General features: G+C 36.0%; 1 protein-coding gene across 4 annotated transcripts in view; it reads left to right on the forward strand.

Annotated features, from left to right (window-relative positions):
- The window catches only part of SCAPER (S-phase cyclin A associated protein in the ER), a 348,781-nt gene that overhangs the window by 47,333 nt on the left and 287,536 nt on the right, over positions 1–13,912 (forward strand). For 3 of the 4 annotated variants that reach the window (XM_084641327.1, XM_084641328.1, XM_084641329.1), the window contains exon 5: positions 10,958–11,155. The exons of the other annotated variant lie outside the window; for it this stretch is intronic. In XM_084641327.1, coding sequence (XP_084497453.1) covers positions 10,958–11,155 — 198 coding nt within the window. The remainder of the gene's footprint in view (positions 1–10,957; positions 11,156–13,912) is intronic. 4 annotated transcript variants of the gene reach the window in all.

A 13,912-nucleotide genomic window follows, 5' to 3' on the forward strand; every position in this document is an offset into this window, starting at 1 on the left:
CTACATATTTATTTTTTCTGTTTTCTTTAAAATAACAAAACAGCATTTCACTGTCACAAAGGGGCAGATCTACCTCTCATTGAAGTCAGTGAAAATCTGGGAGTTGGATTGGGCCCCAAGCGAAGATCAGAAAGATTTAGGCTGGTTTTGTACCACAGACAGTGCATTGGTCTGCTTCAGAAGACGTATTTAAGCTTCCCTTGGCCAAAGAGGCATTCTGCTTCCTGAGCAAGTAGAGATCAGACAAATCAATTAAGTGATATATTTAAGTTTCCAGAGAGATAGTAAAAGTACCGAAGTGTGCAAGTGAAGAAATTTGGAGTTAAGGTTAAAAAAAAAATTGCAATTCAGAAAGTTAGAATGTCATCTCAGCAGTTCAAAAAGCCTAATTGCCAGAAAGCCTAGAAAGCTCATTTAGTTTCCAACACCAGCTTTTCTGTTCCCTTATTCTCACGCCTTTCCCTTCATCGTGGGACAACCCCACTACGTGCCACATGGAAAAATCAAGTCTTTTCTCTTCCTAATATGAATTATAATAGTATTTCAGAAGAAAATACAAAATTTAAAACTGTCTCTGCATTTCTTTATCTATTTTTTCCTAATGACAATTTAAAATATGCAGTGTAGTTGTACCCATGTCGATCCCAGAGACAGTGTGGGTGAGATAATATCTTTTATGGGACCAACTTTTGTTGGTGTGAGAGACAAGCTTTGGAAGAAGAATTCTGTATTGCTCGAAAGCTTGTCTCTCTCGCCAGCAGAAATTGGTCCAGTAAAAGATATTATCTTATTTACCTTCTCTCTCTAATTTTAAATATAATTTTTACTGAGAAGACTCTTTTAAAAAATAATGAAAATTTTCTCTCTTTTCATCAGGGTGGATTTGATTTAAATCAAATTGATTTAAATTACTAGTCAGGAAGACTCGATTTAATCATGGATTTCTACATAAAGGTGCATTCTTGTTGGTTATTATACCCTTAATACATATTCTTCACAACTCAGAGATAGATGTATGTTTCATTTTTAGAAGGTACACACTATACGTTTTTAAAGTGATTTATTTTGAAAACTTTTCAGATCAGTTTTACAGCTATATTAGAATATGAATGATTATTTGGTTATTTCATTTACGAAAGGTAATTGAAGCAAATAGTTCACCTCCCAATGACTTCATAAATATCTCCAATTCAACAGGTTAATCATTAATATTTGGAGGATTTTCTTGCCATGCTGTATTAGGAGGATAACATCACCAGACAGACATTTAAATGGTTTTATTTAACTAAAACAACAACATATGTATTCTGGATTTTTTTTCTTCAACAGCAAACATACAATATTTTAAGAAAACAAGCATATGAATTTTTTAATTTAGTTAAACATTCAAGTTTTTTTAAAATCAGGTTTGTTTTTGTTAAAATTGTTTTTAACTAAAATAGTTAAATGAAATGTTTAAAAAACCCACAAAAATTAAATCGACTACGTCAGCCAGGTCAACATGACAAACTTAAAATATTGGCTTCTGCAGCTAATTCAGTTGTCTTCATCTTCATTTTCCTGTTTGTTCATGATCTGGAAAAGAAAAACAAGCTTTCCTGCTTGTTCAGGTCCCAAAGGATTTCTCAATTTGGAATAAATTAGTTCCAAGGAAGAAAATAGTCTTTCTACAAAAAGAAAAGGAGTACTTGTGGCACCTTAGAGACTAACCAATTTATTTGAGCATAAGCTTTTGTGAGCTACAGCTCACTTCATCAGAGCTGTAGCTCATGAAAGCTTATGCTCAAATAAATTGGTTAGTCTCTAAGGTGCCACAAGTACTCCTTTTCTTTTTGCGAATACAGACTAACACGGCTGTTACTCTGAAACCAGTCTTTCTACACTGTCAGAAGAAGCTACTGCTGTTAAAAGTGAGTTTATCACTTCAATAGTCTCTGAATCCAAGTGCTTAAGTGACTTCCACCAGTTCACTGGTGTGACTTTCTTTAAAACATCTTCAGCAAACATATATTTCTTGAATGGTTCACCCTTAGCTCTGAAGTTTATTATAGTTGGCATTAAGGAGGGATGATTGCTGGATCTCCATGTCATAGCCAACTCCTCCTCTTCAGCAGTTAAGGTTTGACCCTGGTACCGAGTATTGAGAATATTTGCAAGGAAATGAGCTAGAGATTGTGCTTACCCCATTCGTTTTTTTAATGCTTGTAATTTAACTGTCATTGTATATTTCACTTTTTAAGTTCTCACTTCGTTCTTTCCAAATTTCAACAGCGTCAGCAATAAAACAGCTATTTCCCTGCATTTTGTTCAAGGCTACAGAAATAGGCTTCAGGGTACTCAGCATGTGTTCAACATTTCTCTTAAGCCCAATATTAAGAACTTGGGCTGTGACAGTGCCATCTATTTTTTCACGATTTTGTTCACAAACTGTCATCAGATTAGGCCAGTTGTTGATTTCGTGCTCAAAATAGTCCATTACTGATTTCCATCGCACGTCTTGTGGGAGATTTAGCTTGGTTCCTCCCGCTTTTTTCAGAGCAGCTACTGCAAAGTGGTTGTTACGGAAGTATTTTGCAATTTCAACAACATTAGCCTTTATTTCTGGAACATTGAAGTCTTTGGCTAGGAGATGCATCAAATGAGCACTGCAACTGTATGTTATTAGCTCTCTTCACTCTCTTCTAAATAATTTTTTCTCATCTTATCATCTTGTCTTATCTTCTTCTCAGCATTGTCTGTGACCAAGCTGCGTACTGGACATTTGAAATTTTTTTAACAGTTTGTTATAGTTTTTATTGTTACTACTTGTAAGTATTCTGCTGTGTGTGCATTTCCTGATGTATCAATTCCCTTCTTCTTTTGTCACACAAGCACATACGACAGGATCATTGTGGACATTGCTCTACCCATGAAGACTCAGGTTAACAATTTCACCCTTTAGACCTTTTGTACACCTCTCAATTTCTCTTTCATATACTTTATCCAGCAGTTTGCCTGCAACATCTGCTCTGTTGGGTGGCCTGTATCCTGGTCTTCATGACTGAACCATGTTAGTGAAGTGTGGGTTCTCAGTCATCGGAAGGGAGAGTTTGTTGCATAAACAAACTGGGCAATTTTTGTAATCTGCTAGTTCTTATCACAAACTTTTCTATGGTTGTTTCTGGATGATGGAGATTTTTTTTTCTTTTGCTACAGGTGATATACTGTGGCTATGTGATATACATGATGTGACTGAAAGACTATCATTGGCAGATAACTCTGAAACTATAGAAAATAATGGTGATCTTGAGGGTGGATAGACTTAAGAATCCTGTATGTTGAGGATGGATTCTCCTAAACAAAACAAGTCAATGCAGTTATTTAATTATTATTACCATACTGCTCATTTAGTATTACTCATTGCATTCACTGACACTCAGTATTGCTTTAAAGGTGAAATTGTAAAAGGAAGATCTGCCTATTTCAGGTTTTTTTTATCACAACTGCATTTAAAATGGCAGTACCATAAAGTAACAACTATATTTTTTGCTCAAACATGAGAATTCAAGAATAGTCCAGAAGGAAGACAGGCTGTCTTTAAGAAAGAAGTATGAAATAAAAAAGATTACCAACCTGAAGATCCTGCATGTTCAGACATATTTCTTTCATCATCTTCAACGCAGCTTTCTCCCAACAAGGAACACTTCTCATGATGTTGTTTCATTCGGGCAACCAGGCCTTCCATTTCTTTGCTGCACTGTTTGCATTTTGCATGCATGCCTGTCTTCCCCACAGGTAGAAGAACTTCATTAAAATATTCCCAAACTGGGTCTCTTTTACGGCCTGCTACCATTATAGGTTTTCCCTTCTAGTGAGAGGATGGTATGGTAGATTTCAAACCAATGAAAGCTACGCTCATAAAGACCTCAAGACTCCTGGAATATGCTGCTCAAACAGTTTCACTTTTGTTTCTACTGCCTGTCCCTCCCTTCTCACATTTATTTCCAGACTTCTTCTCCTTGTCCAGATCTATTCTGCCCCCAACCATCTTCTATTTATTGAACTTTTTGAAACTTTGCACTTTTAGAGAGACGTAAGGGATTGACTCTGTGTACACAAATTTGCAGAGGGACAATAGGGTTGAGGTCTGTTATTTCTCACCTCTATATATTATTTATTTAAAAACAGTTTTGCTGTTAACAAGTATGTTCTCTCTGGAGACACAAATCCACAGTTTGAGAACTGCAAAACTAAGCATCTCTGATGGTATCTTCTAGACTGAGCACTGAGTCCCATTTGGTAGATAGAAAGAAAGATTAACCTAAATAAATATACAGAAGCCCCTGGAACCCCATAAGACTGGGTCCCTAATCCATGAATTATTGGAACTCATTTACAAAACTTTTCTTAAATGTTACATGAATATATTGTCTCATACTACAGAATTAGAATGTATAATCCCTATTCTGTGATGAAATATCTTTGAGCTATAATGTATCGTAATTAAAACTATCTTTAGATAGGTTTTTTCCCTCAAAAAGCATTTTATCAAAAAAATCTGATTTAAATAAAAAAAAATCCTTTAAAAATTTTTTTAAAAAAGCACTGATTTTTATTCACCCTGCTCTACATACAGTAGAACCTCAGAGTTATGGACACCTCGGGAATGGAGGTTGTCCGTAACTGGTAGACATTCGTAACTCTGAACAAAGTGCAGTTTGGGCTCCAGATCCAGCAGCTGATACTCCAGGCCAGGCTCCAGCAGTAGCTGAGCTCCCTCCTCAGCGCCAGCAGCTCCCTTGCCGACAGCTTCTTGCCCTGGGTTGGACTGAGTTAGCAAGCTTGTTCTTCTCCTGGCCGGGGAGTGAGTGAGAGAGAGAGAGAGAGAGAGTGTGTGTGTGTAAAAACAATGCATCTCCCTCCAGGTCTGGAGAGGGGCAGTAAAAACAGAATGTCCCCCTCCCCGCCGAGAGGGGTGTGTGAAAGCGGCACAGATCACAATGCTGTTCCAGCTCTGCTGGCTCCAGCTGCTTTGGGCTAGCAGCCCAAGCATCTTCACCTCCTAGCTGTAAGTGGCTGCCCTGTATTTGGGGGTGGGGTGGGGACAGGCAGCCCAGATGTGCCTACTTTTAAGATGCAATACAGGCACAATACAGTATTTGCTTTTTTTTTTTTTTTTTTTTTTTTGGGTCTCTGTTGCTGCCTGATTGGTTACTTCCAGTTTCACATGGTGTCCGGTTGACTCGTCAGTCCGTATCTGGTGTTCATATCTTTGAGGTTCTACTGTACTTGTGTGTAAAATGATTCTTTTGATATGGGTTTAAAGATCATTCAAAAAAATAAACTGACATGTTTAAATTAATTTTTCATGATATACAATAGTAGTGAGTAGTAACTATAGAGTCTTTAAAAGTACGCTATGGACCCTGCAGACTTCTCGGAGATTTAAATAGTACATGTAAATTATCCAATTATTTTAAAATTGTTTGTAGGTACTAAATTTTCTTAAAGTAAACTGAATAAAACAAATCTGGAGTTTCTAGACCAGGGGTTCCCAAACTTGGTTTGTGGCTTGTTCAGGGTAAGCCCCTGGCGGGCCACAAGACGCTTTGTTTACCTGAGCGTCTGCAGGTACTGCCGCTTGCAGCTCCTTCTTACATTTCTACATAGGGTTCAAATTATTAGTGGCTCATAACTGAAGACAGTACTTTCTGGGTCACATAAGCTGTGTGCATGTGTTGGCTATGGGATATTTACAAATTGAGATACAAGCAAAGGTTGGGGAAAAGTCCTATCCCATATAATAAATAAGTTAGTCTTCTCCTGCAGTAAAAGGTAAATTATGTTTTTATAACTTTTCTACTAATCTGTCAGTAGTGTATCACATTCCTTTGCAATTCTATGGGCAGTTCAAAGATGTCAATCCTGTGATTTAAGATTGTAAACTGTGTCCACACAGAATTACATCTTGAAGTTCTGTATCTGTAGTGCAACAAGGATAGCAGATAGCTTGCTCCCTCCTTTGGTATTTTATTACTTTGGAAAGATAGTTGAGATTAATTTATTTTTCCTTTATACTTATTTATAAGTAGGAAAACCTTAAGGGATTTTATTTTTGCGTCTAAATTAGAGTCAAGAGACCATAAAACAGAGCCCACAAATTGAGTAGTCACACCTGGTGAGTCACATGCAGTTGTTGAGTTTTCCCTTTTGACTCACAAGAGACAACATGCAAACACCTCACGATCTTGAGACGTGAAGGATAAGAAACTGGGAAAGATGGTGCTTCCCTGCACCAAAACCATGCTATAGATACAAAGACCACTGGTGAGGTTGATGCTTATGAAAAGGTTCATGATAAAATTACATGATGAACATAGTTATACATTTTTCAAATGGGTTTTATGTCCCTCACAAGAGGCAGTTTGTCTCTTTGTTTCCTTGTGCTCCCCTTGTCTGTCCATTGTATCCATTTGTTGTCTCTTGCACTGAGATTATAAACTCGTCTGGTCAGGGACTGTCTTTTTGTATTATGTGTTTGGGGCTGTTAGGCTCTGCTGTAATAAAAAAAATTATTATTATTAAGAAACATGGTAAATGTTGAATAAGAGGTAATGTCTGGTCATAATGCTTGCTAGTTATTTGTATTGGTGGATTAAGATATGGTTAGGAGAAAAGAAACATTAAATGAATATTAGAAATAAATGGTCAGATGTCTGTATTGACAGAGACGAATAGTGGGGTTCAGACATCAGTACTAGGAAAAAGCAAAATTTTCCAACAAAATTATGTAGGCTAGTCAAAATAAGGAAGGATTATGCAGAACTCCTGGTTACAGATTAAATTAATTTTAGAAAACTGCAAGACATATTCAAGATAATACACATTTAGAAAGAGCAGTATTAATGGCTCATATGTGCTGAAATAACAGGAAAAAAAGACAACTGGAACAGGAAAGGTCCAGTGAAATTTAATGAAAATTATTTGGGCTCTGGAGGTTGCTTCATTACAGATGGTAAGAGTATGGAGAATGATTTTCAGTGTGGTTTTAAGGCTCAAGCACTATAGATTGCATTGCACAATTTTCAGTTTCCAGAGGAAGTATTGTCAGTGCTTGGAGTGGTATGACAGCTCTGTGTACGTAGCTCTGGCCTCCATGGATACCCTGAAATCATTAGTTTGGGATCAGAAATCCTTGCTTTCTCTCAGAGAAAGGTCTGGTGGGTACTCCACCAGTTTCTTGTCTTTTGTGTAGATTTTTCCTTAGTTTTTCATTTGTACAGTATGTCATGGAATGCGCTATTTCAAATATTAATATAATGGAGAATGTTTTGCAATTCTTATACTTGCTAGTGAAATGTAAATATGTATATGGAATTGTCAAAGTCATAAATCTTAGATTTGACCAAAATCACTCTTTAAATAAACCATACATGGCATTTGGCCAAAAGCATCAAAGTGTGGATTATTTCTAGCAATCTGCCTTGCTTTCTTACAGAAGGTAAAGTGAATAGGCTCAAAGTGCACACTTTCACTTTATTGCTCTTCCAGTTTCTCATGCACTGTTTTGGTTTGGTTTGCAAAATTAAATGTACTACAACTTTGGTAAATTTTATTGTGATAAAGAAATGTGAGTGCAGCCATTGAAATCATGGCCAATCTGATTGCACTGTGTGCTCCTTCTTAGTTACTAAATGAAATTTACCAAATTTTTTAGTACATTATGCGATGTATTTTGCAGAGCGGACAGAGCTATTTGAGGGAAAGAATAGACTGGAATGCGGAGAAAACCCATAAAAGGATCCAGAAGTTCTAATAGAGCTGATCATCAGTAAACAGTTTGGCAAGTTTTGCCCTCACACATTTGTGCAATTCACTTCTGTTTGGTAGTTACATGTCTGCGAATGTGGCCTATAGTTTAAAATCTTCTAGAAAAGAAGTAGAGACATTTATAGTCTTAGACTACAGTAATTTAAGAATTATGTGATTCTCACCTACTGTTTTACTTTTAAAGATGTCATTTTTATATAAAAATCTGATTTGATATATATGTTTTCCAAACATGCAGAGAAAATTTTTTCATTTAAAGCCAGCATAATTTGTTGAAAGTGGCATTGAATTTATTGCAGTGTCTTTATGATGGAATACTAAAAATCACAAAGAACCTTCTGAGGAGAACAAGGAAAATCCTCTGTGCACTTAGTATTTGCACAGTCTTGGGATCTCTTTTGCACAAATGCCAATGTAAAAAATGTTTTTCTGGTTTTCCCCTAATCCATCTACTTTCCATTTATAACATTGAGACTTTCATCCAAAATTACTGTAGAGTTTGTATTTTGACTCGTATTGCCTTTGGGCTTAAATGACATTTCTACAATGGTGCTCTGTCTCTGTTGAATGCAAACTTTCCTGCCATGAAACAAACTTTTGGCACAGGAGAAAAATGTTTTTCAGTTTTTCAGTGAGGAGCAGTAGGATTTGAACCCAAGCCAATAATTATAGCATCCTGTTCTCAGTATTGTAGTTAAGATTAGTTGTTTTAATTATAAAACCTGCTTTTCAAGGATTTAGTAGCTTGGGCTCTTTTAAATCTCATTGGATTTAATCTTGGAATATAAAAGTGGTAGTCTGTAAGCATTTTTATTTCAGTAACTGATTTAAACTGTTGAAATCCTCATCCCTTTGTTTAATTGATACATCGTGTAGGCACCCTGGCTCATATTATATTGTTTTGGTCATTTTGACACACTGATTGAAAGATGGAGTTTAAAGAATTTGGAATTTGAAAAGGTGGAGTTCTCCACGCAATACTAAAAATGTACTAGTGTCTTGTGAATTCTAGATTCTAGAGATCTCTGCCACAGAAAATATATTCATGAAAGGAGTGCTAAAGGAATGCTTCAAGATAAGAATTATTAAAAAGGAAACAAAATCAAATCAGTTTTTTTCCATTTATGTTGCTTGATTGTTTGGTTAATGATATTAAATGGTTATTTTTACTTTCCATTTAAAGTTGGTTTTGTTTTCTTGTTCTCATGCCCTAACTAACACAATGCTATGTTTGTGTTGGCAGTAATGAGGGAGGTGTATATTTCAACCTTCAGTCTTTTCTTTTGATATGAAAAAAGGATGCATGGGCGCCTTTTTATTTATAAAAGCTTATTCTCCATTCTTTTTGTTTTTGTATTTGATTAGATGTAATGTTATAGTTCTCAATATCTTGCCGTGTCTTTTTAAGGAGAATACTGACAACTTTATTCCCGAATTTCCTTTAAATAGTCTGGGAAGTAGCTTTTTGTTACTTTTTAAAAACCTAATTTTCTTTTAATTATTTATGTATTTTCTTGCTTTTTGTATTTCTCTCTATTTAGACAATGAAAATAGACTAGTCAGTTTCACTGATTTATAATCACTTCAAGCAATTTCATGTTCTCATGCACAGAAATGACTGCAGTGCTGTATTATCTGGATTTCAAATGCTGCAAAGCAATATTTATATATTTACATTTGGGTTGGTAGATTATTTTTACAAAACCTAAATTTGGGGCCAATTTTGACCTGCCAGTGACTATAATTCTATTTATTCTTTCATAAATGATGTACATATATTTATATAAAACCCATAGGCTAGGACTTTGATCTGTTTTGTTCTCAGACCTAGTTAATAGATACATGGTAAAATTGCATGTGATTGAGGATCACTTTGGATTGATTTGGGGTGCTTGCCCCAGTTGCTGGAGACGACCCCCCATACCTGCAGCACTTCTAGTGTGGGAACACTTTCCTTCCTCTTGGCTGTTGTTGTGGGAGAGAATCTTAGGCTAGATGGGCCCAATATCCTGTATCTGGCTGAATTCAATTTTGGAGCTGTCAGCCAGGAAGAGGTGCTTCACATCCCTTTAGAATGTCTTCTATGACTGAGTTACAGCATATCAGTCAGCCAAAGAAAAACCTACCTCCCACCTTATGAAAAGGAATGAACTGAATGTGCAAGCTCAGCGGATGTGTAAGGCTGTAGTAATCATTAAATTATTGCTTTTAAAATGGCACAAAACAGAGCATCTGTGAACCAGCAGTCACAAAGAAAATTTGGGACTGATACGAGCCCAAAGAAAATAGAGTGATCAAATTTAACGTAGCGTTTATATCTCAATAATTTGCAGAGAGCCATAAATTTATACTCCATTTCTCTTCTTTGAAAATGAGAGTAGAAGCTTAAGGTGTGTTTAACACTGCTGAAATCATGACTCTAGAATCAAAACAACAGAGAGACAACTTCAGACCTGGAATAAGCAAGAGCAACACAATTAAAGTCAATATGCTGGATTTGAATTTGCCTTGTAATGTTTGAGTGCGATGAATGGAAAGTCACCTATACAGGCAAAGACATGAATCTTTTGAAGTATGAAAGCTTCTCTTTGTAACTAGTTTGGTGCTTACTGACTTCTTTACTACAGTGAAGCAATAAAACATTTATTAAAAGGCTGGTCACAGATGTATTCATTGGCCTTAAAACTTGTACACTGAAGTTACCATATTTTAACAAAAAATTGAGACAAAATGTTCTATACAATATCTTTGCAATAACATTTGTTTGATGACAGAATGTACCTGGCATAGTCATTAGCAAAATAGCTTTTGCATCTTCTGGAAACATACTCTTGTCAGAACAAGTAATGGGGCAAATGCAACTTTCCCATCTACATTCAGAGCAGAATATCTTCTGCTACTGCGCAGATGTAAATATTGGGTTAAAAATGTCAGAGAAACAGAAATTAGGTTCTACAAACCTGCCCCTTTTGTTTAAGGTGAGAAAATTTGTTTGAAGAACTCAGTCAGTGGGATATGACGTAAGCCTCAATGAAGAATGTCTTGTTTGAAAGTGTTGACATATGTTGAAAAAAGTATGTTATACAGAAGCCCAACCCCTTGCCACACTTATTTGTGTTTTTTTAAATGTTGTATCTCATCTCTTCAGAGCACTACAGTAGACTGTAAAATAACATCAGGAGCCGCTGGAGATAAAAACTTTGACAAAAGCCCAACAAAAACAAGGCAACCTCGAAAAGTTGATTTGAGAGCTCGATATTGGGCATTTCTTTTTGACAATCTTAGACGGGCAGTTGATGAAATCTATGTTACTTGTGAGTCGGATCAGAGCGTAGTAGAATGCAAGGTAAGACTCTTTCTAAAGTGTTCTGCCCCAGTTATTGCAATGTGTCTCTTGGTGCTGTTCTTGTCATTACAGATAAGCTAAAAACAAGAAACAGAACCTCAAGAACAAATTATTGCATGCTTTAGATTTTAATTGAGGGCCTTAAATAAGAAAGCTGAAAACATATTTATTTTTGCCAAGAAAAAGCAGCTTTCATCTTACACGCTGACTGGTTTGGAATGATATGAAACTTATAGCAATATGTGGCTTTCTCTTAGACTTTTAACACTGCAATAAGATTAATTTATATTAACAAAAAACAAAAACGCCTCATTCAGTCTGTGGTTGATATTTCCAGCAATTGTCATATCCTTTTGCCTGCAGTACTTTTTGCTGTAGGTGGCACTGTTGGGATTCAGCCTGTTTTCACATTCTTTAGTTTCCTGTTTAATGTCTTAATTATACATTGCTCCGTTTCTGCAGAGATAGTTATCACTCTTCTAATTCACTCTCTGGTGGTAAGAAAGTGGGATTGATGGCCAAGTATAAACAATGTCTGGGTGGGATGTCGTTGTAAGGTGTTTTTTCTAATTTTAGATAACCTTGTGTTTGTAATAAGATGTAAAACAGACACACAAAGCATGGTGTCATACAGTAACTCAGTAGGAAAACTGTTGTCTTTTAATAAGAGTTCATTGTACACTGTATTACTTTATAATGCGTTAAATGATCACAAGAATTAAGAGAAGCCAGAACAATACATCTTTAAGAAAATATTAAAGGCACATTTTTTTTAACATTAAACATGGCTGAAAGTTCACCAAATTCTGGAACCCATTATCTAATCATTGTGATATGTATATATCTACATATCTACATATATAGTTTAAAATAAACTTTCATCTTATCATGTGTATCTAGTTTTCTGCTGAAATCAGAGATGGCCAAATTGGCTTTGGGATTAGCGTACAAATATATTTAATTGAAACCAGGTTTCAGAACTGAACAGTAGCTGGAGGCTTCCAAACCGTTAGTTGGTCTAACACAATTTAACATTTTGTTACTGAACTGTCTTCCTGCTCAGGAAATTTCTCTGATGAATTTTTGTTTTTAAGAAAACCAGTCTGCTTTGTCATGTAATCAGATTACCATTTTTAAACTTTTATGACTGAAGGAAAGAAGTTTATTTGTATCATTATCACATCTTTATAAAGTTGAGACCTCACCTAGAATTCCAGTCATAACACTCAGTCTGTGCTTGGAAGGAAATATATATACATCCCAAACCAAAAATCTTTATTTAAAACAACAGTTAAGATTAGTAAGTGACAACAATGCAGTTACCTGTCACATTGTTTGCCTGCAAAACTCCCCAGGCACTTAAAAGCATAGAAACGAATATTTATGTAAATCCTAAATCTTATACCGCCAAACATATTTAGTAGCTGCATTATTTTCATCATATATAAAGAAATGCCTGTTTCATCACAAAACCTCCACTTCAGTGCAGTCCCAGTGGTAATTAAATATTCATGGTAAATAGGCCCAATGGCCTGTGATGGGATGGGGTGGGATCTGAGTTACCCAGGAAAGAATTTTCTGTAGTATCTGGCTGGTGAATCTTGCCCATATGCTCAGGGATTAGCTGATGGCCATATTTGGGGTCGGGAAGGAATTTTCCTCCAGGGCAGATTGGAAGAGGCCCTGGAGGTTTTCACCTTCCTCTGTAGCATGGGGCATGGGTCACTTGCTGGAGGATTCTCTGCTCCTTGAAATCTTTAAACCACAATTTGAGGACTTCAGTAGCTCAGACATAGGTGAGAGGTTTTTCGCAGGAGTGGGTGGGTGAAATTCTGTGGCCTGCGTTGTGCAGGAGGTCAGACTAGATGATCATAATGGTCCCTTCTGACCTAAAAAACTATGAATCTATGATTGTTGAAATTGTATGTGTGTTATTTTTGTTATAGTACCTTGATTTTTGGAATTTTCTTTTCAGGGATAGCATTGAATAGACAATATTATATGTTCATATATCTTTTAATAGAGTTTTTTGAAGATGAGATACGGGAAAGATGGAAATTTTAAAATAATTTTACTATTAATTATTTGTGGAGAACAGTTATCAGTTATATTTGTTGAGCTGCTTCTTGATTTCTTTTTACATGATGATTGTATTGATTGATTTATTGTGCTCTTAGCTAAATGTCAGAGATACCTTTGGTACACTATAAAGCGGCGGTGACTTTGATAATATATTTATTTTGATTTATGCCTAATAGTAGAATGTTTTGGAAAAGTATTATTTTTGCTTTTTTCTTAGGATTAATGTTGTACATGTAGGTAAGCAGGAAAAAGGTATAATATAAATTTATGGTAAAATTACGTAGGTATATAGGCTTGCCTGTGAGACTGATCAGTATGTCATTGACATGCGTGTACATACATCATTTTCTTTTCTTTTTCAAAAGGATTTTTTGCTGTGTAAGGCTGGTGGTAAAATTTAGGTGCAGCCAAATCTCTGCCAGAAGCTGGTTTCACAGTTGTGGTTCTCCACACCCAAAGCTCTGCCCTTACTCCCTGCAAGGCATATCCTGACTTCTGTCAGCCAAACTTCTCTGGCTGAATGCAGCTTTTATTTCATGGTGCAGAGAAAGGCAGTCACTCAGATAGCTGGCGTCAGCCCACTTAGGGCTTTGTAACTGAGGATTAGGCTTTTGACTTGCACTCAGAACTGGATATGCAAACAGGGTTGAGCATGAAGCACTGGTGTGAGACCTT

This window comes from Lepidochelys olivacea (genome assembly GCF_965140295.1).
Source record: "Lepidochelys olivacea isolate rLepOli2 genome assembly, chromosome: 10".
Taxonomy (NCBI): domain Eukaryota; kingdom Metazoa; phylum Chordata; order Testudines; family Cheloniidae; genus Lepidochelys; species Lepidochelys olivacea.